This window comes from Schistocerca serialis, chromosome 8 (assembly GCF_023864345.2).
Source record: "Schistocerca serialis cubense isolate TAMUIC-IGC-003099 chromosome 8, iqSchSeri2.2, whole genome shotgun sequence".
Taxonomy (NCBI): Eukaryota; Metazoa; Arthropoda; class Insecta; order Orthoptera; family Acrididae; genus Schistocerca; species Schistocerca serialis.
The window spans coordinates 235192974-235220715 of NC_064645.1; the positions used below are offsets into that span (position 1 = coordinate 235192974).

At 45.3% G+C, this 27742-nt stretch overlaps 1 protein-coding gene across 1 annotated transcript in view; it reads left to right on the forward strand.

Moving 5' to 3' along the window:
- Positions 1-27742, forward strand: part of LOC126416943 (cadherin-23-like) — a 597779-nt gene that overhangs the window by 290983 nt on the left and 279054 nt on the right. Inside the window, exons 10-12 of the mRNA XM_050084822.1 lie at positions 6820-6984; positions 18489-18682; positions 26875-27073. Coding sequence (XP_049940779.1) covers positions 6820-6984; positions 18489-18682; positions 26875-27073 — 558 coding nt within the window. The remainder of the gene's footprint in view (positions 1-6819; positions 6985-18488; positions 18683-26874; positions 27074-27742) is intronic.

Sequence of the window (27742 nt, forward strand, 5' to 3'; positions counted from 1 at the left end):
GAAAGAGCTTCATAAAAGACCAACCCTGAACAACCGCGGAATAACGAAATAGAAGGGAAGCAATAAGAGACAGCAACGAAATGCTAGAGACCGATCGCGCCGATTACCAAAAATATTGGCTCCACACGGCGCTCAGGAAACGAGCCGTGGAAAGATGGAAGTACACATGGCTCATAAATGTTTAGTTTCAACAGCGCATTGTCATTGCTACAGAGGAAAACTCAAGCCGCCACAGACTTGAGACGTGAGTGTGGAGATATGTGAATGGCCGACAGGCGTGCTAGGGGACGAGTGAAACGCTTCAAATTTAGAAAAACGCGTATGAAAAGTAGGCGTCGCAGCGGTCTACCTCCAACCGTCCGTACGGTAGGCAACAAGGAAAGAGATGACGAGTTCGTTACAGAAGACAGACTTGTCGCTGAGAATGAAATCGCAACGCAACTTCCAAACTGATTCAGTTCTGTGCTGCAAAACATTCAGAAGTTGGGTTATCGGAACTTCGTGTCCATGGCTCCCACATTTATGGACTAAAGAGTTCAAAGTTCAGAGAAGAACCAGTGGTGTGGCTTCGAAATGAAGGAGACAGTTTATATGTCTACTGCGACAGGCGATAAAAACTGGTTCCATTAAACAAAAGTTCGTGACATAGAAACTCGTATGCCTGGCACTCATTAATCCTGGTGTCCGGTTCACCCGGATCGCTTTTTAGGTTTAATTATCTAAATCGATAAAAACGGAACCCTTGTAGGACTACTTTGTTGTCGGTGTGTCTGGCCGACTGTTGAGAATTCTTTGTCTGGACGACATATGGAGTTGAAATTTATGTCAGTTACTGAGATCTACGGTCGACTGGCGCTGTAAAAACCTAAGTTTCTAAATTACCGCAATCAAAAGATACGGCCCTTTGTCACATACTCGTAAACTCGTAAAACTCACTCATCAAAACTTATAGGAAGCACCCTACAGGTTTTGATGACTGAGTTTTCGAATATCAAAAAACTTGACGTAAATGTCCGTACCTTTTGATTGCATTAAAGTAGAAGCTTAAATTTTTCGCACCGCCAAGTGACCGTACACCTTAGTATGTGAGATAAATTTCAACTTGACATGTTCACCCATTTCTTATTTAAAAGGGATCTTAACAGTCCGACAGAGAGATAGGCAGAGAGACGAACAACAAAGCGGTCCTATAAAGGGTTCCGTTTTTTTTTTCATATTGAATGACGGAACACTAAATATGACACAGATCATTAGGTAGAGCATATCTCCAAATTTCTTATCGTAATACCCGCCGCAGAGTAGTTGCAGAGCTCACCGCTAGGAGGCAAACGTTTCAGAACTTGTGGACGAATCATCCGCTCTGTACTGTCGCTTCGAATTAGTTGATACCTGCAGGTAGGCAAGCGTGTGAACAGATTTCCAAAGAGGGTTGCTGTCGTTGGGTACGCACGCACATGGAGCACACATAACGGCATTTGCCCCTCACAAAGTGTGTCCACACTGAGACATGCTCCTTACAAAGATTTGTGACTATTTCTACATCTCTTGTAACATCCGCACAGTCATCTTATGAAACACCAGAGATACTTAGGGATAACGCTGTGTAAAAAATGGCTCTGAGCACTATGGGACTAAACTTCTGAGGTCATCAGTCCCCTAGAACTTAGAACTACTTAAACCTAACTAACCTAAGAACATCACACACATCCTTTCCCGAGGCAGGATTCGAACCTGCGGCCGTAGCGGTCGCACGGTTCCAGACTGTAGCGCCTAGAACCGCTCGGCCACCCCGGCCGGCAACGCTGTGTAGACACAGAGTCATCCTCAAGATTACAAAATGTTCCCATGGAACTAACATGAGCCTTTTATTATGGATAAGAGCATCTTCGATCCCTATGACACGTTACAAAGTGACTTTATTCAATCATAGTGTGCGCTCCTTCGCTCAGTCAAGCGGATTGGCTTCTGTGAACATCATTATTTAACCAATAATTATTTTGTCGATACCACAAAACCAACGTATCTCTCAGTATATTGTTTACCTTAATTTACAGTCCAACAATTGAGTTAAGGGGAGTTGGAATGCCGGAAAATGGAAAAAATTCACATTTTCAGTTTTTAACCTTATAACTTAATTTGAAATTTTCTGCTTAAAATGGTGCAAAATTTGTTAAGAAATTCCAATTGGAAGTATTTTTATTTAATTTTTCAAAATTACATGTGCGCCCAGCAAAGTTACCCATCTTGTGATTTGTACACATTTAATGATACAATGACTTAAGATGGTCCAGTCAATCAGTACAGCCTGTAAAAAAAAAATAATAAAAAAAAAACCTGGGGAAAGGGTGCCCTCCAAAAGGTCATCAGTCGCATTTTCTCTGGTGTTTCGGCGAATATTTGTGATTTTGCTGTTGCAGTGTGTAGATGGAGTCTGCTCAAATAAGTAAACCCTGCATGTGTCGAGAATGGCCGAAATTTCTCAGGGCACTCCAAAACAGTGTCGGTATTTACATATCCTGCATTTGCCATATCGACCCCACTCTCAAGGAGATATAAGAGCGTTTCATCCTCGAGGTATTATTATTATTATTATTATTATTATTATTAGCTTAGCGAATCGTTTGCATATGGACTTCGTGTAAAAGTTGGCGAAGTATTCCGAAGCTATGTTGGAATAGATCCACTAACCAACACTCCCACCTACATACACATATCAAAAAAAGTTTTGCATCAACCCGGCTCTCATAACTCCTGAAGAGAGACGTTGACTGTGGACATTATATCACAGACACAGTCTCTCTGACTGTTCAGAGATGTTACTAAACCCGCCGAAAGATGTAAACAATCATGAGTGAGCAGCGCCTATTAGTCGGAGGGGGTCCGACAGCCGATCAGTTCCAGTCATCCCACCAGGAAGGAGGCACACGGCTCGTGTTGTCTGTAGTTCAACGATGCCTAGACGGTCAATACCGCGGTTCGAACGCGTCCGCATTGTTACTTTGCGCCAGGAAGGGCTCTCAACAATGGAAGTGTTCAGGCGTCTCGGAGTGAACCAAAGCGATGTTGTTCAGACATGGAGGAGATACAGAGAGACAGGAACTGTCGATGACATACCTCGCTCAGGCCGCCCAAGGGCTACTACTGCAGTGGATGACCGCTACCTATGGATTTTGGCTCGGAGGAACACTGACAGCAACGCTACCATGTTCAATAATGCTTTTCGTGCAGCCACAGGACGAAGTGTTACGACTCAAACTGTGCGCAATAGGCTGCATGATGCGCAACTTCACTCCCGACGTCAAAGGCGAGGTCCATCGTTGCAACCACGACACCATGCAACGTGGTAAACATGAGCGTCAGAGTGAAAATCTCATTCTAGAAACATTCCCTAGGCTGTGGCTAAGCCATGTCTGCGCAACATCCCTTCTTTCAGGAGTGCTAGTCTTGCATGGTTCGCAGGAGAGCTTCTGTAAAGTTTGGAAGGTAGGAGACGAGGTAATGGCAGAAGTAAAGCTGTGAGGACGGGGCGTGAGTCGTGCTTGGGTAGCTCAGTTGGTACAGAACTTGCCCGCGCAAGGCAAAGATCCCGAGTTCGAGTCTGGGTCCGGCACACAGTTTTCATCTGCCAGGAAGTTTCATATCAGCGCACACTTCGCTGCAGAGTGAAAATCTCAACCTGGAAACATCCCCTAGGCTGTGGCTAGGCCATGTCTCCGCATATCCTTTCTTTCAGGAGTGCTAGTCCTGCATGGTTCGCAGGAGAGCTTCTGTAAAGTTTGGAAGGTAGGAGACCAGGTACTGGCAGAAGTAAAGCTGTGAGGACGGGGCGTGAGTCGTGCTTGGGTAGCTCAGTTGGTAGAGCACTTTCCCGGGAAAGGCAAAGGTCGCGAGCTTGAGTCTGGGTCCGGCACACCGTTTTAATCTGACTGGAAGTTTCATATCAGCGCACACTCCGCTGCAGAGTGAAAATCTCATTCTGGAAAGTAATTTCCGTTGACCTAGAATCACGACATTTGACAAAAAGCAAGACTTAACAGTACAAGAAAAGGAACAAAATCCGAAAATCGTTATTTTGTAATTGTCAATTAAAAAAATATTGTGTTTTTGTTGCTCTGATACCTGTCTCTGTGTTACGGCTCCTTTTTCTCAGGGAGGGGTGTAAGAATCAGACTGAAATTTATCCCATGTTCTATGGTCCTTGGTCTGTTGGCAGTTTAAAAAATACAAGTTTCCAAGTCATTGCAATGCGTACGCTAATATCTGAATGCACTCAAGGGTAATGGTCTCGGAAGGTTGGGAATCATTGCACTACTGTTTATTGAGCGTCTCTCATACTTATTAAATGATCGCGTGAGGAAACTTGTCGCACTTCGTTGGATCTTCTCACTCTTCTACTAATGCTGTCTCATAAGAGCGCCAAACTGATGAGCAACAGTCAAGAATCCGACTATCGGAACACCTCGCAAAATTTCATACAACCTTTTTACACAAATGACTCACTACTGTGAAAAGAGAACTACGTGGATGAGACGCCTTTATCTCCCTTGAGGTTGGACTCGAGGTGACAAAAGGACGACATATAAAAATCAGGGTTGTTCTGGAACACGAGATGGAATTTTAACAAACCTGGATACATTGCGTCTTACTATCTGAAAGAAATCGTTGTGAGAGTACGTCGTCTACAGTACGCCTAGGGAGCGCGCGGGATTGGTTCGAGGGTGTAACGTACGCCCTAAGACAAGAAAAACGATGAACCACTAAGTAATTATCCGAATTGGAGGGAAATCGGTAGATGCGACGTACATGTAAAGACACACAAATGATTACAATTTCAGAAAATTCGATGACTTATTCGACAGAAAGAGATTCACGAGTTGAGCAAGTCAATTACGCGTTTCTCTGCCTCTGGACGATATACAAGCAGTTATTCTGCTTGGCATTTATTGATAGAGTTGTTGGGTGTCCTCCAGAGGGATATTATACCGAATTCTGTCCGGTTGGTACGATAAATCGTCAGAATCCCGAACTGGTTGGAGGGTCCTGCCCATAGTGCTTCGAATGTTCTCAACTGAGGAAACATCCGGTGACCTTGTTGGCCAAGGTATGGTTTGGCAGCAGAAACTCTCGCCGTGTGCGGGCGGTCATAATCTTGATGAAATGTAAGCGTAGGATGGTTTGCCATTAAGAACAAAAAAACAGGGCGTAGAATATCGTCGACGTACCGCTGTGCTGTAAGGGTGTCGCGGATGAAAATCAAAGGGGTCGTGCAATGAAATGAAATGGCCCCTGAGGCCGCCATTCCAACCGGATGGCAGACGACATTCAGTTGGTAACCCACCTCTGTCCGGGGCATCTCCGGACACGTCTTCACTGTTCGGGGCTCAGTTCAAAGTGGGACTCATCACTGAACACATTTCTAATCCAATCAGTGAGATACCAGGCCGAATGTGCCGAACACCACTGCAAATGGGCTTGTTGGTGTGTTGGTGTACAGAGGTGAATGGTAGTCAGCGTGAAGGACGCCGTGGGCTTCGCCCGCTTTCTGCGATCCGTCTATTAATGCTCGTTGTGATCACTGAAGCACCAGTTTCATCTCGAATCGATGAATCCAGGGCTCTTGAGTGTCTCTCTGATGATTACCCTGTCCTGATTTTCTGTTGTCTCTCAATACATGCTGTGGACGAGCGATTACAGGTGCTTCAGTTCGGAACCGCGCTGCTGCTACGGTCGCAGGTTCGAATCCTGTCTCGGTCATGGACGGGTGTGATATCCTTAGGTTAGTTAGGTTTAAGTAGTGCTAAGTCGGGGGACTGATGACGTCAGATGTTAAGTCCCATAGTGCTCAGAGCCATTTGAACCACTTGAATCTCAATACATCGACCCCCTTCTTGACGCTGTATTCGCTCATTGTTCACCCATTCCCGCCATCATCGTCGAATGTATCCCTGGTATCGACAAGTCTCCTGTTTTCTATCCTTACCACCTGCGCAGCAGGGTCACACATTCATCTGTCGGCCGACAAAGTTTACAATTTTGCATTTTCCCTCGGTACCTGTACGAATACCCGTTTGTAACCAATTTACGTAATTCCCTCGTGGTGCGTCGTTTTTTTTTTGTCGTAGAGTGCAAAAGCACAATAATGGAACACATGGAACAAAGTAAGCGAAACTGACTTCGTGTATGACATCACTGTTAAGAAACTGTTGGGTTAAAACACCCAGGCAGACCCGAAGTGTAAACTCTGAAACCCGTGAAAAAAACTGAAGGAAATTCGTTTAGAGCAGCTTACCAAATGAAAAATAATTTATAGCGAGGGTGAAAGACCTCAACCGTCCCTAGTTGCGGGGCAAGGATACGGATGGGGTGACACGTAAAATTTAGGGTATCGCTGTAACAAATGGAGTAATTTCAAACACACTTGGTACATATATGACTTATTAGTTGTACGTTAGTACTACATAGCTAATGAACGCACAAAACATTCGTTGGTATATGAGGTAACAAGTGGAAAAAGTCGAAGGCGACCGACAATTTCCTGGCAGTTGACATTTAACATCATAACTACTCTAATACACTCAGTAGGGTTCTCTAGGGACTTCGTAGAAGGAACAAAACGTATAATGAATCAATTTTTCGTGCATTTGTATTCTGATAAAATGAGAAAAAAAGGATAAACGGGCCGCGCTGACTAATAAACTAGTTTGTAAATTGAACGTAAAGTTATTTATTGTTTTCCATGTTTCGCAACATTTGTGTAGAAGCACTCTGAACGCAGACGACATTAACAAACAGTTCTAAGTGCCTCTTCCGTGCGACCAGGCGGACAACGGGCGCTTCAGCATCGCTCTGGAAGAAAACGAGTGGAGCGACGCCTTCCTTGTGGTGCCAGCCAGCGGGTACCAGTCGACGAAGGTCACCATCTCAGTGCTGAACCCTGCGAGCCTGGACTACGAGAACAGCGACTGGAGAACCATTACGCTCACGGTAAGGGACAATTGTTAATCACTATATTGCTCTGCAGGTTCGAGAAGAACCATGTAGGACTCTGTGGTACGTCACGCCGGCCTTCGTCACTGGACTATAACATGAAATATCGACCCAGGCAGTAATTTATTCTAAGCGTATGGACGTCACTACAAGCACGAATACACACGACAACACGTGAAGTTCTAGTACAGATACCAGGCTGAAGTGGTAGCCCGTACACCAATTCATAGCAAGTCCTGCAGACAAACCATATCCCTAGAGTTCCGAAAATAATTTGACACAGTGCTACACTGCAGATTGTTAACAACGGTTCAAGCGTACGTAATAGGTTCTCAGATACTCCGCAAGCAAGTATACGGTCCATAGCAAAGTAGTTGACAAAAATATTGTCTCTATTGAGGTCTACATCTACATCTACATTTATACTCCGCAAGCCACTCAATGGTGTATGGCGGAGGGCACTTTACTTGCCACTGTTATTACCTCCCTTTCCTGTTCCAATCGCATATGGTTCGCGTGAAGAACGACTGCCGGAAAGCCTCCGTGCGTGCTCGAATCTCTCTAATTTTACATTCGTGATCTCCTCGGGAGGTATAAGTAGGGGGAAGCAATATATTCGATACCTCCTCCAGAAACGCACCCTCTCGAAACCTGGACAGCAAGCTACACCGCGATGCAGAGCACCTCTCTTGCAGAGTCTGCCACTTGAGTTTGCTAAACATCTCCGTAACGCTATCACGGTTACCAAATAACCCTGTGACGAAACGCGCCGCTCTTCTTTGGATCTCCTCTATCTCCTCCGTCAACCCGACATGGTATGGATCCCACACTGATGAGCAATACTCAAGCATAGGTCGAACGAGTGTTTTATAAGCCACCTCCTTTGTTGATGGACTACATTTTCTGAGGACTCTCCCAATGAATCTCAACCTGGCACCCGCCTTACCAACAATTAATTTTATATGATCATTCCACTTCAAATCGTTCCGCACGCATACTCCCAGATGTTTTACAGAAGTAGCTGCTACCAGTGTTTGTTCCGCTATCATATAATCATACAATAAAGGATCCTTCTTTCTATGTATTCGCAATACATTACATTTGTCTATGTCAAGGGTCAGTTGCCACTCCTGCACCAAGTGCCTATCCGCTGCAGATCTTCCTGCATTTCCCTGCAATTTTCTGATGCTGCAACTTCTCTGTATACTACAGCATCATGGAACTTCCGACACTATCTACTAGGTCGAAGTTGAGTGCGACACTGATGTCAGGTGGTCGCGTGTAACAGGTCTACGTAAAACAAAGTTAGTTGCTGGACTTTTCTACCGGCCATCCGATTCCGCTGTGACAGTTCTACAAGGTACATTCAAGTTCTAAGGCCTCCGATTTTTTTTTCTAATTAACTACTCACCCGTAATCGATGAAACTGGCGTTACTTCTCGACGTAATCGCCCTGCAGACGTACACATTTTTCACAACGCTGACGCCGTGATTCCATGGCAGCGGCGAAGTCTTCTTTAGGAGTCTGTTTTGACCACTGGAAAATCGCTGGGGCAATAGCAGCACGGCTGGTGAATGTGCGGCCACGGAGAGTGTCTTTCATTGCTGGAAAAAGCCAAAAGTCACTAGGAGCCAGGTCAGGTGAGTAGGGAGCATGAGGAATCACTTCAAAGTTGTTACCACGAAGAAACTGTTGCGTAACGTTAGCTAGATGTGCGGGTGCGTTGTCTTGCTGAAACAGCACACGCGCAGCCCTTCCCGGACGTTTTTGTTGCAGTGCAGGAAGGAATTTGTTCTTCAAAACATTTTCGTAGGATGCACCTGTTACCGTGGTGCTCTTTGGAACGCAATGGGTAAGGATTACGCCCTTGCTGTCCCAGAACATGGACACCATCATATTTTCAGCACTGGCGGTTACCCGAAATTTTTTTGGTGGCGGTGAATCTGTGTTCTTCCATTGAGCTGACTGGCGCTTTGTTTCTGGATTGAAAAATGGCATCCACGTCTCATCCATTGTCACAATCGACGAAAAGAAAGTCCCATTCATGCTGTCGTTGCACGTCAACATTGCTTGGCAACATGCCACACAGGCAGCCATGTGGTCGTCCGTCAGCATTCGTGGCATCCACCTGGATGACACTTTTCGCATTTTCAGGTCGTCATGCAGGATTGTGTGCACAGAACCCACAGAAATGCCAACTCTGGAGGCGATCTGTTCAACAGTCATTCGGCGATCCCCCAAAACAATTCTCTCCACTTTCTCGATCATGTCGTCAGACCGGCTTGTGCGAGCCCGAGGTTGTTTCGGTTTGTTGTCACACGATGTTCTGCCTTCATTAAACTGTCGCACCCATGAACACACTATTGACACATCCGTAACTCCATCACCACATGTCTCCTTCAACTGTCGATGAATTTCAATTGGTTTCACACCACGCAAATTCAGAACACGAATGATTGCACACTGTTCAAGTAAGGAAAACGTCGACATTTTAAGTATTTAAAACAGTTCTCATTCTCGCCGCTGGCGGTAAAATTCCATCTGCCGTACGGTGCTGCCATCTCTGGGACGTATTGACAATGAACGCGGCCTCATTTTAAAACAATGCGCATGTTTCTATCTCTTTCCAGTGCGGTGAAGAAGAAAAAAATCGGAGGCCTTAGAACTTGAATGCACCTCGTAGAATCATTTAAAAGAAGTCTACGGCCAGTAGTGCGTAAATAACAGATCATGCAGTACTAGATGGGGCAACTTTAACCAAGTGAATATAAAGTGGGATGTCTGTGGACTCATTGTGCCGGGATATATACAGACAGTCTTGCGAAGTACTTTTGAGTGGAAGACTTCCCGTGTCCTGCTGTTCCCTAAACCTAAAACACCCCCCTCTGATACCTCTTCCTATCGTCCAATCTGCCTCACCTCCATGTTCAGTAAGGTCTTCGAGGCCATCCTCTCTCACCGTATTCATCGCCACCTTAACCAGCACTGCCTCCTTCCTCTTACCCAATGTGGCTTCCAGCCTTCCTTCTCCACCGACGACCAGCTCCTTAACCTTACCAATCTTCTTTCCCTCCAACTCAACTCCCGTCGCTCTGCTACCTTTGTTTCCCTTGATCTCCAGAACGCCTATGACCGTGTCTGGCATTCTGGGCTCCTCTTCAAACTTCAGACCTATGCTCTCCCCATCAACTTCGTCTGTCTCATTGCTTCCTTCCTCTCCCATCGTCCCTCCTATGTGACTATCCACAATTCCAACTCCCGTACTTTCTATCCTTCTGCCGGCGTGCCCCAAGGTTCTGTCTTTTCCCCTCTCCTCTATCTCCTGTACACTGCTGATATGCCCAAACCTCCCCCTCCTGTTCATCTTCTCCATTTCGCTGATGACACCGCCTTCCTAGCCCTTTATCCTACCCTTCAACAGTCCCAACGTACCCTCCAAACCCACCTTGACCAATTCACCGCTTGGTGCAACAAGTTGTTCCTCCGTGTTAATCCCTCCAAGACCCAGGCGATCATCATAGGCCGCACCACCCGCTCCTTCTGCCTCCATGATTTCTACATCACCATTTATGGCCGTCCTATCCACCTCACTCCTACCCTCAAATACCTTGGCCTCACACTCGACCACCACCTCACCTGGACTCCCCATCTCCTTACCATCCAAAACAAAGCTCACAACCGCCTCCGCCTCCTGAAACTCCTGTCCGGCCGGACGTGGGGTCTGCATCTTTCCACCATCCTTCACACCTACAAATCCTTGATCTGCCCCATCCTCTGTTATGCCAGCGTCGCTTGGATTCCTGCCCCTCCCCGGTTCTATCAAGCCCTCCAAATCCTCGAACGCCATGCGCTCCGCCTCACCTTCTGCATCCACCTTCCGTCCCCCACACGCATCCTCTACGACCTCATCCCCTTCCCCCACCTTCTCCTTTTCCTTGAACACAGCCGCACACTCTATATTGTCCGCCGCCTTGATCCCCCTCACCCCCTGGTTTCCCCCATCCTCTCAACCCCCAACCAGTTGCCGCGCCTTTACCGTTGTGTCCCACCCTCTCTCCATCTCCACACCCTCCATCTCCTTTCCCAACACAACTTCCACCATCTACCCCTCCCGGATGATGAGCTTCGCCCTGACATCTACCCTTCCTACCAACTCTAACCCCTTCTTCCTGCCTCCTCCTCAGGGCTCCCTTTCCTCCCCCTCCCTCCTCCTGAGCGGTTTCCCCCTCCTACTCCCCCTCCATCTCTTGTGCCTCCTTCCAGTGTCCCTGCGCTCCCTCCTGCCCTGTCTTCCCTCTTCCTCTCCCACCCCACATGTCTCCTGCCTCTTCGTGAACCCACTGATGCCCCTCCTCTCTTCATCCCGCCGCTTCCCCAGCTGCCCCTTGCTCTCCCCTCCTTTTCCATATTCTCTGACCTTTTCCCTCGGCAGGTCTCACCTGGCAGTTTTATTGTTCGTTGTGTGTGCTCCAAGTGGGTTTTAAGTGTGTTGTTCCAGAGTGTTTTTACTACTGTGGCCTACTTTTAACCTGTGCCTGCACATTCGGTGTCTTCTCTGTGTTTTAAGAATCGCCAATTGTGTTTTTTAACTTTCTGGTGACATTTTTTAACTGTCACCCATGAACGTACCCATGTCAGTGTATGTTTTACCTCCATTTTCTCCCCTTACTCTGTTTTATGTTCCCCTTTTTTATCTCCTTATGTATGTATCATTTTATTCTTGTTTTAGTTGTAGTGTCACTCGGCTGAAGAGCGGCGGATTGTGCCGCTGACAGCCCTCCCCTGCCCATATGGGGCAGGGGAATGAAATCACAATAAAGAAAAAAAAAGTACTTTTGAACACGTTTTCTGAAAACTATCTGAGCAGCTAATGCGGTTACCCAAACGCAATGGAAATATTAGTTTAGTGGTATAGTGATAGTGTTTTTGTTTTGTATGTTGTTCCGGTTGCTATGGGTTTATTTATCGACTGTCATTTTTCATTTACAGTTCACTGCTGCTATTTGAGTTTTTGCTATTTGAGTTAAAATATTATTATTTTGTCATTTGGAGAGAGTGAGTGGAAATGTGATCGCTAGAAAACCAAGTGAAGAAGTTGAAACATTTCCGAAATATTTTTCTTTTTGAGTTCCTAGAGCGGTGGTAGCAGCGGAGGCAGCGAGAAACGTTTGCGCCATGTATGGGGATAGTGCTATTGGACAGAGCACAGTAAAAATATGGCTCTTTCGTTTTAAGGAGAATCTTTTGACATTAGTGACTCTTCGCGTTCAGGACCTTCGGGGTTTGATGATTGTTTAAACGCATTAATTTACAATGATAATCGTCAGTGTATTCGTCAGCTGACAAATGTGATTAACTGTCATCATCCCACCATCGTGCGAGATTTGCATGCAGTGGGGAAGGATCAAAAATTAGGAGTATGCGTAGCGCATGCTCTAAGCCAAAATCACATAAATCAGCTGGAGACATACGTGCATCTCTCCTTGTTCGTCATCAGTTGGTTTGTGAACAAAATCGACCATTTCTATCCTATATCGTTAATGGTGACGAGAAATGGAGTCTCTATGCTAACATAAGGAAAAGAAAGGAATGACGCACCCAAATAAAGCTACAACGTACCGTCAAAGACCCGCGTGCATCCACAAAAGGTGGTGTTATGCGTCTTGTGGAACAGGGACGGTGTGGTGTACTAAGAATTGCTTCCCCGAGATGTAACTATAACTGCTGACATTTATTGTCAACAACTGAGGCGTCTTGCAGAACCAATCCAAGAACAACGACCAGACTGCGTGAAATTATACTGCTCCGCGATAAGGCCCACGCGCATTATGCTAGAGTGACAAAAAAACGCTATACAGGAGTTGAGTTAGAAGTCATTCCACGCCCACCTTATTCACTTAATCTTGTACCCTCAGATTTTCATTTTTTCCGCTCTTTATTGAACAACTTCCAACGAACTTCCTTTCCGCATGAAAATGCGCTCCGAACGTGACTCGACGAATTCTTCGCTTCAAAACCACACTGTTTCTACACTTGCACAATCAGTAGTTGCCCCAGCGTTGGCAAGCTGTTGTAAATAGTGAAGAAGAAAGTATTATTGATGTCTAAAGACTCTGTTATGTGTAACTGTTGCTTTAGTTCAATATATGGAAAAACGCTGCGCACTTATGCACCAACACAGCATCTTAGACCGGATCTTTCCGACAGTGTCAGTATAGAGACGGGGATTTGTGATCATGATGTCATTACAGTAACTATGGTTACGTAAGTCAATAAATCAGTCAAGAAGGCTAGGAGAGTGTTTTGGCACTAAACAAAGAAAACTGTGAGGTCATCCACATGGGTACTAAAAGAAATCCGATAAATTTTGGGTGTCCGATAAATCGCAAAAATCCAAGGGCTGTCAATTCTAATAAATACCTAGGAATTACAATTACGATCAACTTAAATTGGATAGACCACATAGAAAATATTGTGGGGAAGGTGAAACAAAGACTGCGCTTTGTTGGCAGAACACTTAGAAGATGCGACAAACACACTGAAGAGACAACCTACATTACACTTGTCCGTCCTCTGCTGGAATATTGCTGCGTGATGTGGGATTCTTACCAAGTAGGATTGACGGAGAAAGTCGAAAAAATGCAAAGAATGGCAGCCCGTTTCGTGTTATCGCGCAATAGGGGTGAGAGTGTCAATGATATGAGTTGATGTCTTTGACTCCATTCTCTCCTGACATATTCATCGGCACCTCAACCAGAACAACCTCCTTCCCCTTAACCAGTGTGGCTTCTGTCCCTCCTTCTCTGCTGATGACCAGCTCCTTAATCTTACCTATCTTCTTCCCCTCCAACTTAACTCCCATCGTTCCACTATCTTTGTTTCCCTCAGCCTCCAGAATGCCTATGACCAAGTCTGACATCATGGGCTCGTTTTTAAAGTTTAGACCTACGCCCTACCTGTCAACTTCTTCCATATCATTCCTTCCTTCCTCTCCCTTCGTACCTCCTATGTCACTAACCACAATACCAACTCCAACACTTTTTATCCTACCATAATCATGCCCAAAGGCTCTGTCCTTTCCCCTTTACTTCATGCATACTGCAGACATGCCCAAATCTCCCCCACTTGTTTACCTCCTCCAATAGGCTGATGACACTGCCTTTCTGGCTCTATCCTACCCTTCAACAGTCCCAACATACCCTCAAAACCCACATCGACCAGTTCACTGCCTGGGCCATCCAGTGGCTAATTTGCATTAACCTTTCCAAGACCCAGACAATCATCATAGGTTGTACCACCCTCTCCTTCTGGCTCCACTATTTTTACCTTACCATTTATGGTTGTCCTATCCACCTCACTGCTATCCTGATATACTTTGGCCTCACCCTTGGCCGTCACCTCCCTGGGTTCCCCATCTCCTTACAATCCATCACTAAGCCCACAATGACTTCACCTCCTGAAACTCCTGTCTGGCCAGCCATTGGGACTGCATCCTTCCACCAACCTTCACTCTATAAATCGTTGATCCATCCCATCCTTTGCTATCCCAGTATCACCTGGATTTCCACCCCACCCAGATTGCATAAATTTCTCCAAATCTCGAACACCATGCACTCCACCTGACTTTCTGTATCTGCCTACCATACCCCACATAGATCCTACATGACCTCATCCCGTTCCCACATTTTCTCCTTTTCCTCAAACACATCCACATGCTGTACATCATCCGCAGACTCAATCCCCCCCACAAACTCTCCTATCCTCTCTACCCCCCCCCCCCTTACCATGCCTTTACTGTTATGTCACACTCTCTCTCTCCATGTCAGCATCATCCACCTCCTTTACCAACGTACCTTCCAGCACCTATCATTCTCCGATAATGAGCTTTGCCGTGATATCTACATCTCCTACCAACTCTAACCCCACCTTCCCACTCTTCCTCAGAGCTCCCTCTCCTGTCCTTTTCCCTTCCCCTGGACGTTTTTTTTCTCCCTCCTACGCCCACTCCCTATCCTGCACAGCCCTTCTGCATCTCTGCATTCTATCCTGGCTGGCTTTCCCTCTCCCTCTCCCATCCCATCTGTCACCTTCCCCTTGCTGCGCAACTTGCCCACTTTCTTTTCATCCCACCATCTCCAGCCCCCCCTCTCCCATTGCTACCTCCTCTCCACTTTCTACCTTCCTCTCAGGCCCCCCCTACCCTCCCTTGGAAAATACCTCTTGGCAGATTTTACTCTTTGTCTTGTATGCTCTGTCTCCTGCAGTGGTTTGAATAGTGCCAGTGCCGTCGTTCTGGTGTGGCCAACTTTTATGTTTTGCTTGTCACTAGGTGTACTTTATTTGCTACCCACATAGCAAACTCATACTGTGTTTTTGTCTTCATGTAGCCTTTTTTAAACTGTGTCTCCTAATGAAAGTCTCTGCATAAGTGTATATTTTAACCCCTATTGTCTCCACCCTTACTATATGTGTTCCTCTTTCTATCGCCTTTTATATATGTATCTTTTCATCTTTTTTTTCCTGCCTGTAATATCTCTCGGGGTGAAGAGCGGCGGATTATGCACATATAGAGTCGGGGAATGAAATTACAACAAAGAAGAGAAAAAGGAAATGTCTTTGTAAGTCTTCGATGGCTCACCTGAAGATGACTGGCAGGTGTCAAATTGAAATATCGTGGAGTGAAATTTACGACAACCAGCTACAATCCCGAAATATCTTCGAACACTTAATTCGCTGAGAAAGTTATAAAAACTTTAAATTTCACGATTAACTACCCTCAGGAGCTGCACAAACGGTTTAACGCTCGATGGTAAATGCCTACCATGGCGAACTACTTTCAAGCAACTAAAGTTTACATAGAAATTCCGTTAATGAACAAGATGTCTCGCCCCTAAAGCAAAGCTTACAGCAACAATGACTACTCTTAATGTGCGTTTACATCTGTGCGCCTTGCGGCGAATCACCGGCACTGGTCCCAGACGCGAATAGAGGCGGCCAGGATAAACACAGGTCCGAATGGAATCACTTGTGGACACATTTTACACAAAAGGCACACACCTATACGTGTGCCTCTCTTTGAGTGTGGAGCAAGCAAAGCCGCTTTGCGACTAGACGCAGCCGGCCGCGGTGGCCATGCGGTTCTAGGCGCTTCAGTCCAGAACCGCAGGACTGCTATGGCCGCAGGTTCGAATCCTGCCTCGGGCATGGATGTGTGTGATGTCCTTAGGTTTAAGTAGTTCTAAGTTCTAGGGGACTGATGACCAAAGACGTTAAGTCTCATAGTGCTCAGAGCCATTTGAACCGTTTTTTTGACTAGACGCAAGGCGCACACGTGTAAATGCACCTATAAGTGATCAAAATTTCACTGCTCGAAAACCTTTAATAACACTTAAGACAGATACAGAATAACAGAATCAACAGCCTGCAGTCATGCCTCTCCTCGATCAGGCAGGATATCAGGCTCATAAATACAGTGAATCTTATGGCGCAATGGCCAATGAAAACACAAGGTAAAAAGCGCGTAGTTCGTGAGACCTTCACAGCAAATTGCCTAGAACATTCAGGGTGCCGCAAATGGCCGAACCGAACTTAAACTAAAAGCTGTCTCTAGACGTTGTTGCTTAGATTTACTTATGCGATATTTAAAAGAAATCAGCTGGAGTAAAACATAAGGGAGGTACAGGCCCGTTGGCCAGTATCATATCCAACTGAAATACAGAGTATATCAAAAATAATCATCCAATTTGGCACGTCTGTATTTCTGAAATTAATAAACATATACAACGAATTTTATTTTTTGATGTACGGGAAACTCAAAAATCTTTTTTTTTTCATACCTTTTCATAGACGTTCAGTATGTCCTCCTTGAGATACACAGCATACATCAGTGCGGTATTCAAATTGTTCCCACACTGCAGCGAGCATGTCTTGAGTTACAGCTTCCACAGCTGCTGTTATGCGATGTCCCAGATCATTCATTGTTGTTGGTAACAAAAGCACATAAACAGAGTCTTTTATAAAGGCCCACAAGAAATAATCACATACAGACAGGTCCGGCGACCTTGGAAGCCAGTAATGTAAGGCTGAATCATTTGGTCCAGTGCGACCGATCCATCGCATAGTAATCCTTTGATTTAAAAATTACCGCACATCCAGATGCCCGTGTGGCGGTACAGCACACGCCAGACGGACGTCGGGGGCATGATGAGATGTCCAGCTGCACGGCGAACAGATTTCTGCGGACTCCTTGTGAAACTACGTCGGATGCTTTCCACGTCTGTGTCAGACACTCGGGGACGGTCCGGCGATTTGCTTTCATACAAACAACCTGTTTCTCGGAACTGTTCATGCGATCGTCTAATGCTATGTGCTGATCCACACCGTACCTAGTACGAAACTCACGCCGAACAGTTACTTCTGAACCGCAATGCATAAAACGTAGAACGCAAAACGCTTTCTGTTGTCCCGACACCATTTTTACTAGAACTGAAGCGGGCTCACACTGCTGCTACCTAGCGGGAACAAGGTGAAACTCGAGAGTTTGCTCTTTCCAATAGTACGTCGTTCACGCACATATTCGGGATTGGAGCCGGTGGTCGTAAACGTCACTCGGCAACGTTTCAGCTGGACACCTGCCAATCATCTTCGGGTGACATAATCGTTGGAATATTTCACATCATTAATATCAGCAACTGAGTACGCCTTGATGCAAATTACCTTGTTATTCGTTTATTTCTTTATTATCCAAAACTAGTTTCGGCGACAAATATCACCATCATCATGACATAATGTTCGCTAAGTAAAAAAACGGCAACAGAAAAAAAAGAGCACAGAAAATGTTGCAAACAGTGCCAATAATTGCTTAAAACATGCTGTAACATACAATAAATAAGGTAGTATGAAAGTATCAATAGTAAACTATATTTCAAAAGACTAAAAACAAAAATGTAATAATGTTTTACTGTGTTTGTACATCCATGCCATTTTATGCATGTTCTAGATTAAAAAACCACACTGATGATGGTGATATTTGTCGCCTAAACTAGTTTAAGATAATAAACGAATAACAAGGTGTTTTTCATCAAGGCGGACTCAATTTCTGATATTATTGTTTTTCTATGCAAACACGGACCAAATGGAAGAGTTCCAAGATAATATTATTTTACATGATGTTCTCTTTCATCCTGTTCGACTAATCAACGGTAGTTGTGTAGTGTGATTCATATTAAATTGGTAGACAAATAGAGAAAAGAAGACTGTGAATTCTTCCCTTTACATACGAATATAGTATTTCAGAGATTACTGCAAGTAGCCTAAATCTGTAGTACCACATCTGCGAAACTTACTGCGCAGAAAAAGTCGCTCTAAACGTGTGTAAAGATGAAACTAGCTTTATGTGTCCCAATTAGTGCCCAACGCCACTGAACAGTAACATACCTATCCTTATCCTGTCCACCATGCTTAAAATATTGACGCTACAACTAATAACCGCAATTCGCAGGTCGTAGCAACGGAGGAGGCAGACAAAACCCACGTCACCACCAGGGATTTCATCATCGACCTCAAAGACACCAACGATGAATTTCCGGAATTTACAACCCAGTCGTTTGAAGCGGAGGTGTCAGAGAGCGCGGACTTAGATTATCTCGTCACCACTATCAGCGCCACTGACAAGGATGAAGGTGACCAGATCAGGTGAGTAGCTGCCTGCTATCTGCTTGTAAAGATTAATTCTCTCTATGTTAGGACATCAAATCGCCCAAAATCAGTAACTTGACGTAAAATATAACTTGTTCCTCTGGGTATTCTAGCGTTTTAATTAGGAATGAGTAACGAAGGGGGCCGGACGGAGTGCCCGTGCGGTTCTAGGCGTTACAGTCTGGAACCGAGCGACCGCTGCGGTCCTTAGGTTAGTTAGGTTTAATTAGTTCTAAGTTCTAGTCGACAGATGACCTCAGAAGTTAAGTCGCATAGTGCTCAAAGCCATTTGAACTATTTAGTAAAGAAGTGGCGTCTCTAGCTCATCGAGAATTTCTCTAACAGCACATTATTGATGCAGTTAAAGAGCATCACTTGAGGCAGCGCACTTGCCAACGATATAGTCGTATGACCAGTTGTGGTAGATTGAGCAACTGCCAACAGAATTGGATACACCCAGAAACCACATTTCGATGCTCCGAGCTTTTCCAATTCAGTGACAAGTCATTCTGTTTACTGTGATGGACACTTTTAGCCTAACATTGCCTCCAAATGACGCTGACGGGAATGGAAAGTGTTCCAAGTGTTCCACCATGGACATCTTGACCGTATGTCTTGTGCCGAACAAAAATACATTATGAAGGTACATCGGTGGGTTCTTTGGTTTGCTCCGGGAGGTGACCGGGTGGATACTACACTACTGGCCATTAAAATTGCTACACGAAGAAGAAATGCAGGTGATAAACGGGTTTTCATTGGACAAATATGTTATACTAGAACTGACATGTGATTACATTTTCACGCAATTTGGGTGCATAGATCTTGAGAAATCAGTACTCAGAACATCCACCTCTGGCCGTAATAACGGCCTTGGTACGCCTGGGCATAGAGTCAAACAGAGCTTGGATGGCGTGTACAGGTACAGCTGCCCATGCAGCTTCAACACGATACCACAGTTCATCAAGAGTAGTGACTGGCATATTGTGACGAGCCAGTTGCTCGGCCACCATTGACCAGACGTTTTCAATTGGTGAGAGATCTGGAGAATGTGCTGGCCAGGGCAGCAGTCGAACATTTTCTGTATCCAGAAAGGTCCGTACAGGACCTGCAACATGCCGTCGTGCATTATCCTGCTGAAATGTAGGGTTTCGCAGGGATAGAATGAAGAGTTGAGCCACGGGTCGTAACTCATCTGAAATGTAACGTCCACTGCAAAAAGCCGTCAATGCGAACAAGAGGTGACCGAGAAGTGTAACCATTGGCACCCCATACCATCATGCCGGGGGAGACGCCAGTCTGACGATGACGAATACACGCTTCCAATGTGCGTTCATCGCGATGTCGCCAAACACGGATGCGACTATGATGATGTTGTAAACAGAACCTGGATTCATCCGAAAAAATGACGTTTTGCCATTCGTGCGCCCAGGTTTGTCGCTGAGTACACCATCATAGGCGCTCCTGTCTGTGATGCAGCGACAAGGGTAACCGCAGCCATGGTCTCCGAGCTGATAGTCCATGCTGCTGCAAACGTCGTCTAAGTGTTCGTGCAGATGGTTGTTGTCTTGCAAACGTCCCCATTTGTTGACTCAGGGATCGAGACGTGGCAGCACGATACGTTACAGCCATGAGGGTAAGATGCCTGCATCTCGACTGCTGGTGATACGAGGCCTTTGGGATCCAGCGCGGAGTTCCGTATTACCCTCCTGAACCCACCGATTCCATATTCTGCTAACAGTCATTGGATCTCGACCAACGCGAGCAGCAATGTCGCGATACGATAAACCGCAATCTCGATAGGCTACAATCAGATCTTTACCAAAGTCGGAAACGTGATGGTAAGCATTTCTCCTCCTTACACGAGGCATCACAACAACATTTCACCAGGCAATGCCGGTCAACTGCTGTTTGTGTATGAGAGATCGGTTGGAAACTTTCCGCATGTCAGCACGTTGTAGGTGTCGCTACCGGCGCCAGTCTTGTGTGAATGCTCTGAGAAGCTAATCATTTGCATATCACAGCATCTTTTTCGTGTCGGTTAAATTTCGCGTCTGTAGCAAGTCATCTTCGTGATACAGCAATTTTAATGGCCAGTAGTGTATAACACGCAAGATATTGCACTGAGGTGACATAAGTCAAGGATAGCGGTATTCATATGTACAGAAGGCGGTAGTACAGCGTACACGAGGTATAAAAAGACAGTGTATTGTACTTCCGTGGTTGTTGTGAAAAGGTTTCCGGTGGAAATCGTTACGTTCGGCCACTTGGAGACCAATTGCAGCCATTTATGAACTTCATGTTTACAAACAACGACAGAATTTTTATAGATGACAATTCGTCATTCCACGGGGTCACAGTTACTGTTCACGATTGGTTAGAAAAACTTTCTGGACAATTCAGGCGAATGACTTGACCAACCAGGTCGCGCGACATGAACCCCATCGAACATTTACAGGACATAATCGAGAGGTCAGTTCGTGCACAAAATCCTGCACTAACAACACTTTTACAATTATGGACTCGCCGGCCGCGGTGGTCTAGCGGTTCTAGGCGCGCAGTCCGGAACCGCGCGACTGCTACGGTCGCAGGATCAAATCCTGCCTCGGGCATGGATATGTGTGATGTCCTTAGGTTAGTTAGGTTTAAGTAGTTCTAAGTTCTAGGGGACTGATGACCACAGTAGTTAAGTCCCATAGTGCTCAGAGCCATTTGAACCAATTATGGACTGCTATAAGACAGCATGGCTCAAGACTTCTACAGAGGAGTTCGAAAGACTTGTTGAGTCTATGCCACGTCGAGATGGTGCACTACAGCGGGCGAAACAGGTCTGACACGATATTAGAATCTATCTCATGACTTTTAACACCTCAATGTAGTTCACTTTATTACAACATAGATGTTGTGGAATACTTAAATTTGTTCACCCCATTTCCACAGGAATGTCTTAAGTATGTTTTACAAATCTTTAACATAATGCAGCGCGTCAGCAACCTGAAATGTACAGAAAATAAACAATTTTTTTCAGCCTTCAGTTGCAAGGTAATTTTTACTCGTTTACCTAGGTTTCGATTCCAGTAATGGAATCTTCTTCAGCACCTATAATTAAACCACATACGGACATATATTACTCACTGAAATGCATCATCAATCAAATGTTTGAATAATAAAGAAATCGTGATACTAAAAAAAAATTAAATTATTTTGAGAGCCAAACACTGGCCATGTCACAGATTAAAAATTAAAACAATCAAGGCGCATAATCATAAGATTACGTCTGTCAAAATTAAAACCATTAAGGCGAACGTAGACGGAGCTATGCTGGCCAGAAATAAGGACCACACGTGAGCGGCACGGAAACTAGGCGTCGCGAGCAGTTCCGCGGCGAGGCATGATTTCGACACTAATTTTTTAGTTACTGTAGCGGGGCTTCGCCCTCTTACTATAATATTTAAATGTCAAAAAATTTTTTATACCTTGGCTTTGTAGTTTGTTTTCAGGTAAATTGTTTAATGTTGCTGTACCAATAGGTAGGTTCGTCCATTTGTAGGACGGCTTTCAGTCACATTTGGTTTATATGTATATTTGCTCTAAGTAATTTTGAGACAGTTTGTCTCTCGCGCCTGCGCTTGCGCTTGCGCTTGCCCGCGGCCGCGCCTCGCCGCGGAACTGCTCGCGACGCCTAGTTTCCGTGCCGCTCACGTGTGGTCCTTATTTCTGGCCAGCGTAGCTCCGTCTACGTTCGCCTTAATGGTTTTAATTTTGACAGACATAATCTTATGATTATGCGTCTTTATTGTTTTAATTTTTAATCTGTGACATGGCCAGTGTTTGGCTCTCAAAATATTTTTTTTTTTTTTTTTTTTTTTTTTTAGTATCACGATTTCTTTATTATTCAGTCATTAGACTGATGATGCATTTCAGTGAGTAATATATGTCCGTATGTGGTTTAATTATAGGTTCTGAAGAAGATTCCATTACTGGAATCGAAACCTAGGTAAACCAGTAAAAATTACCTTGCAACTGAAGGCTGAGAGTGTCGCCCAATCGATGATTCAGTCTTGTTGCCAGTCTTAGTGCAAGTTGAAAAATACCTTTCCTTTCCAGTCGACTTAGGCGTAAGTTCTCTTCGATGTCATCACAGTCTATTTTGTTTCTTACTTCATGGTTGTGTAGCTCTGTTTGATGTACTGGGTCGTGGTGTTTATCTCTTGATGTAGCTTCCGGTTTTTGGTGATGTGACGTCTCGTCAGTTGATGATTGTTGTGATTTTTCAGTGTGAGTATTTGTGTGTTCATGTTGGTTTTAGTATCCTTATGGTGTGTGGCCACTTTCTGTTGTTTGAAGTTTTCTATTTGCGTTTGTTTCTCGTTGCTAACTGTTTCTTGCATGTGAGTTCTCTTTTCGTGCGTATTGCCACCGTAGACGAAACGTACATTCTGTGTATATGGTTTACAATTTCATGTGTTACATTCATATTTTTCTGAAGTTGTTGTTTCGCCATACAGTAGCCTATTCTCTAACGATGGAAGAATTAATTTGCGTTTATGTTGTTTCGGTGTGTCCGGATGTGCTGGTTTATGCCTGTGTCATTATTCTGTTCTGCATGGGCTTGGGCGTGCCTCGGACGTCTGTTGTCAATGTTATGTATTTCTGTTAAGTTAGGACTGCGTCATGGTCGTGTTCTTGCTGGGCGTGACCGTATCTTGGATGTCTGTCGTCAGTTTTATGTACTTCTGTTGTTAGTAGTATGTTGTTTTTAAGGTATTCTTTACTCACGGCTTCCTTTTCCAGTTGTTCTACTCTAAGAAAGGTCGCCGTTTGGTTTGTTGGCAACCGAAAAAGTTCGTGTTTAGTGTGCCTCGCCACATTGTAGTCCGTGGCGCCGTAGAAACACGCTTCGTCGATGTAAAGTGTTAGGGTAAAATACTTTTCTCGCACATGTTGCAACTATTGAGGGGGTTCATGTCCTTTGGAGTGTCTTTGGTTAGCAACAGCCCAAGTTGTTGCCTCCAGGCTACTGCACATCGCCACACTCTTGTTTTGGTTGCTGGTGATTTGTGTTTGGTTCTGCGAGGTGAGATGCTGGTGTTCATATCTGTGTTTTGCTGAGGGGACGTCTGTACGTTTCTTTAGTTGATACTTGTATTCATATCCCTTCTTAGATGCTCAAAGAGTGTTGTCTCGCTGCTTTTGTTTCGGTGTGTGCTGGTTAACATTGTTGCTGACATCATACTCCATTTTTTTATTTGTCTTTTGTAGAGTTCTTTATAAGTTGAGCATTCTAATCTGCCAGCTTTGTTACATGTTCTTTTCCTGTTATTGCAAGCAATACGACCAACAGTTATTTCTTCATGACATTCATGATTTCTTTACAGCGTAAATAATTTGTCGAAAAAAAATTGGTACTGCCTATTTTTTGAGTCATCAGTCTTCTGATTGATTTGATGCGACCCGCCACGAACTGTCCACCTGTGTCAACCTCTTCATCACAGAGTAGCACTTTCAACCTATGTCCTCAATTATTTGTTGAATGTATGCCAATCTCTGTCTTCCTCTACAGTTTCTGCCCTCTACAGCTCCCTTTAGTGCGATAGAAGTCATTCCCCGATGACTTAAACACATGTCCTATCATCCTGTCTTTTCTCCTTGTCAGTGTTTTCCCTACATTCCTTTCCTCTCCAATTGTGTGCAGAACCTGCTCATTCGTTACTTTATCAGTGCAACCAAATTTCAACGTTCTTCTGTTGCACCGCATCACAAATGCTTCGATTCTCTTCCGTTCCGGTTTCCCCACAGTCCATGTTTCACTACCATACAATGCTGTTCTCCGAATATACATTCTCAGAAATTTCTTCCTCAAATTAAGGCCTATATTTGATACTAGTAGACTTCTCTTGCCCAGGAATGCGCTTTTCGCCAGTACTATTCTGTTTTTGATGTCCTCCTCGCTCCGTCCGTCATTGGTTATCTTGCTGTCTAGGTAGGAGAATTCCTTAACTTCATCTACTACGTGACCATCAATCCTGAAATTAAGTTTCTCGCTTCTCACCACCTCCGGAGAAGATCGACATCTCATGCGAATGGGATTGCAGGTCAGATCTGTGTCCTTCTCCGCTTTGACGCTGAAGTAGAACTGTGTAACACATTGTACACTGTCAGGGGTGACAGTCCGCCGCCGTTTACTCGTATTATGACTTCTCCGACTGTCTTTGACGAACGTGCGGAGACATGCCAGACAGCAATGGTGTCAGACAGAATTTTCGGACGAAACCGCGTTCTGTTTGTTTGAAAACGATGGCCACATTTTGGTTCGCCGCGGACAGGGGGAGCGGCATCACAGTGACTACATTTGCACGAGACATACAGCGCCATATCGAGGCTTTATGGTCTGAGGTGCTACCGGGTACAACCAAAAACCACATCTGTTTCGTGTCCATACCACTGCGACCATTGTGACCTACATGAACGACATCCTGCGACCCGTAGGCACACACTCGCTGCCCCGCACCCCAGACGCCATGTTTCAGCAAGACCACGATTATTTGCTGCTGCTTCTAGGTGTCACAGGATGTCTGCCTCTTGCCATGGCCCGCCATGCCACGAGACTTGTCGTCATTCTAAATTGGCAGGGGTATTGTTGAACCGATGGGTGCTGTACTGTAACCCAGTGCCAACCACCACAGATGAACTTTGGAATCAGATGAATGCAGCATGGATGACTATTTCCCAGGACGCCATTCGCACCTTATACGCGTCGGTGCCATCAAGCAGGCAACAAGTTATCAAGGACCTTGTGCCAGCTAGGCAACAAACAGAACACATGCTGAATCGAGGTGACTGGAATGCTAATCTACATCTACATACATACTCCGCAAGCCACCTGATGGTGTGTGGCAGAGGGTACCCTGAGTACCTCTATCGGTTCTCCCTTCTATTCCAGTCTCGTATTGTTCGTGGAAAGAAGGATTGTCGGTATGCTTCTGTGTGGGCTCTAATCTCTCTGATTTTATCCTCATGGTCTCTTTGCGAGACATACGTAGGAGGAAGCAATATACTGCTTGACTCTTCGGTGAAGGTATGCTCTCGAAACTTTAACAAAAGCCCGTACCGAGCTACTGAGCGTCTCTCCTGCAGAGTCTTCCACTGGAGTTTATCATCATCTCCGTAACGCTTTCGCGATTACTAAATGATCCTGTAACGAGGCGCGCTGCTCTCCGTTGGATCTTCTCTATCTGGTACCGATCCCACACTGCTGAGCAGTATTCAAGCCGTGGGCAAACAAGCGTACTGTAACTTACTTCCTTTGTTTTCGGATTGCATTTCCTTAGGATTCTTCCAATGAATCTCAGTCTGGCATCTGCTTTACCGACGATCAACTTTATATGATCATTCCATTTTAAATCACCCCTAATCCGTACTCCCAGATAATTTATGGAATTAACTGCTTCCAGTTGCTGACCTGCTATTTTGTAGCTAAGTGATAAGGGATCTATCATTCTATATATTCGCAGCACATTACACTTGTCTACATTGAGATTCAATTGCCATTCCCTGCACCATGCGTCAATTCGCTGGAGATCCTCCTGCATTTCAGTACAATCTTCCATTCTTACAACCTCTCGATACACCACAGCATCATCTGCAAAAAGCCTCAGTGAACTTCCGATGTCATCCACCAGGTCATTTATGTATATTGTGAATAGCAACGGTCCTATGACACTCCCCTGCGGCACACCTGAAATCACTCTTACTTCGGAAGACTTCTCTCCATTGAGAAGGACATGCTGCGTTCTGTTATCTAGGAACTCCTCAATCCAATCACACAATTGGTCTGATAGTCCATGTGCTCTTACTTTGTTCATTAAACGACTGTGGGGAACAGTATCGAACGCCTTGCGGAAGTCAAGAAACACGGCATCTACCTGTGAACCCGTGTCTATGGCCCTCTGAGTCTCATGGACGAATAGCGCGAGCTGGGTTTCACATGACCGTCTTTTTCGAAACCCATGCTGATTCCTACAGAGTAGGAACATGTACGTGATCTGTGAATATGAATTTCCTATCTCTGTTCGTTCAAGATGTTCCGCTTTTTCTGAACGTGAGTGTATCTTTGGGCACCAAGCTACAGGTGTCACTTACATCTGCATGGAATTTCTATCTGTGGTCACGACGATTTGGTTTCGTTACAGTTACAGGATGGTCCCATCGACCCAGCTGCAGGTGGACGAACTCAGTGGAGAGGTGACCGTGAAGCGAACACTGGACTACGAGACCACTCCGGAGCTGACACTGCAGCTGACGGCCACTGATCTGGCTGACCACCGTGCATACGCTGAGCTGCTCGTCACCATCATCGACGTCAACGATGAAGCTCCTGACATAGACGCGGTGAGTGCAAGTTCCCTTGACAAACAGGCCATGCATCACTCCTCGCTGGCGGGATCGGATCGAGAGTTTGGTTGTGTGCGTGAGTGGGCAACGGGAGGTGGGGAGGGGGGGGAGGGGGGCGCCGCACGGGATTATCCGAGCGGTCTCAGGCACTGCAGTCATGGACTGTGCGGCTGGTCCCGGTGGAGGTTCGAGTCCTCCCTCGGGCATGGGTGTGTGTGTTTGTCCCTAGCATAATTTAGGTTAAGTAGTGTGTAAGCTTAGGGACTGATGACCTCAGCAGTTAAGTCCCATAAGATTTCACACACATTTGAACAATTTGTGGGGGGTCACAATTTGTTACTGCCCCACAACAAATACGACTGCTAGTGTTCAATAAACAATGCCCCAAATTATGTTTTACAGTCATTGATATACAGGGTAATTCGTCGGCGCCTACTCATTTTATGCAGCTTGCAATGCCTTCAGAAACACGCACAACATTTTCATATTCTCTTGCTATGTGCAAGCCATTAGACACACATAAGAATGAACATAACCTTTTTGCAGAAAATTTCATCTAGTAAAAGTTTGTACTGGGATACGATTTCTCTAGAGGACACAGTTTTCGAGACTGCTGTGTACATAGTTCCGCGTAGTCAGCGCGTACACAACTTTCCCACTAGAGCG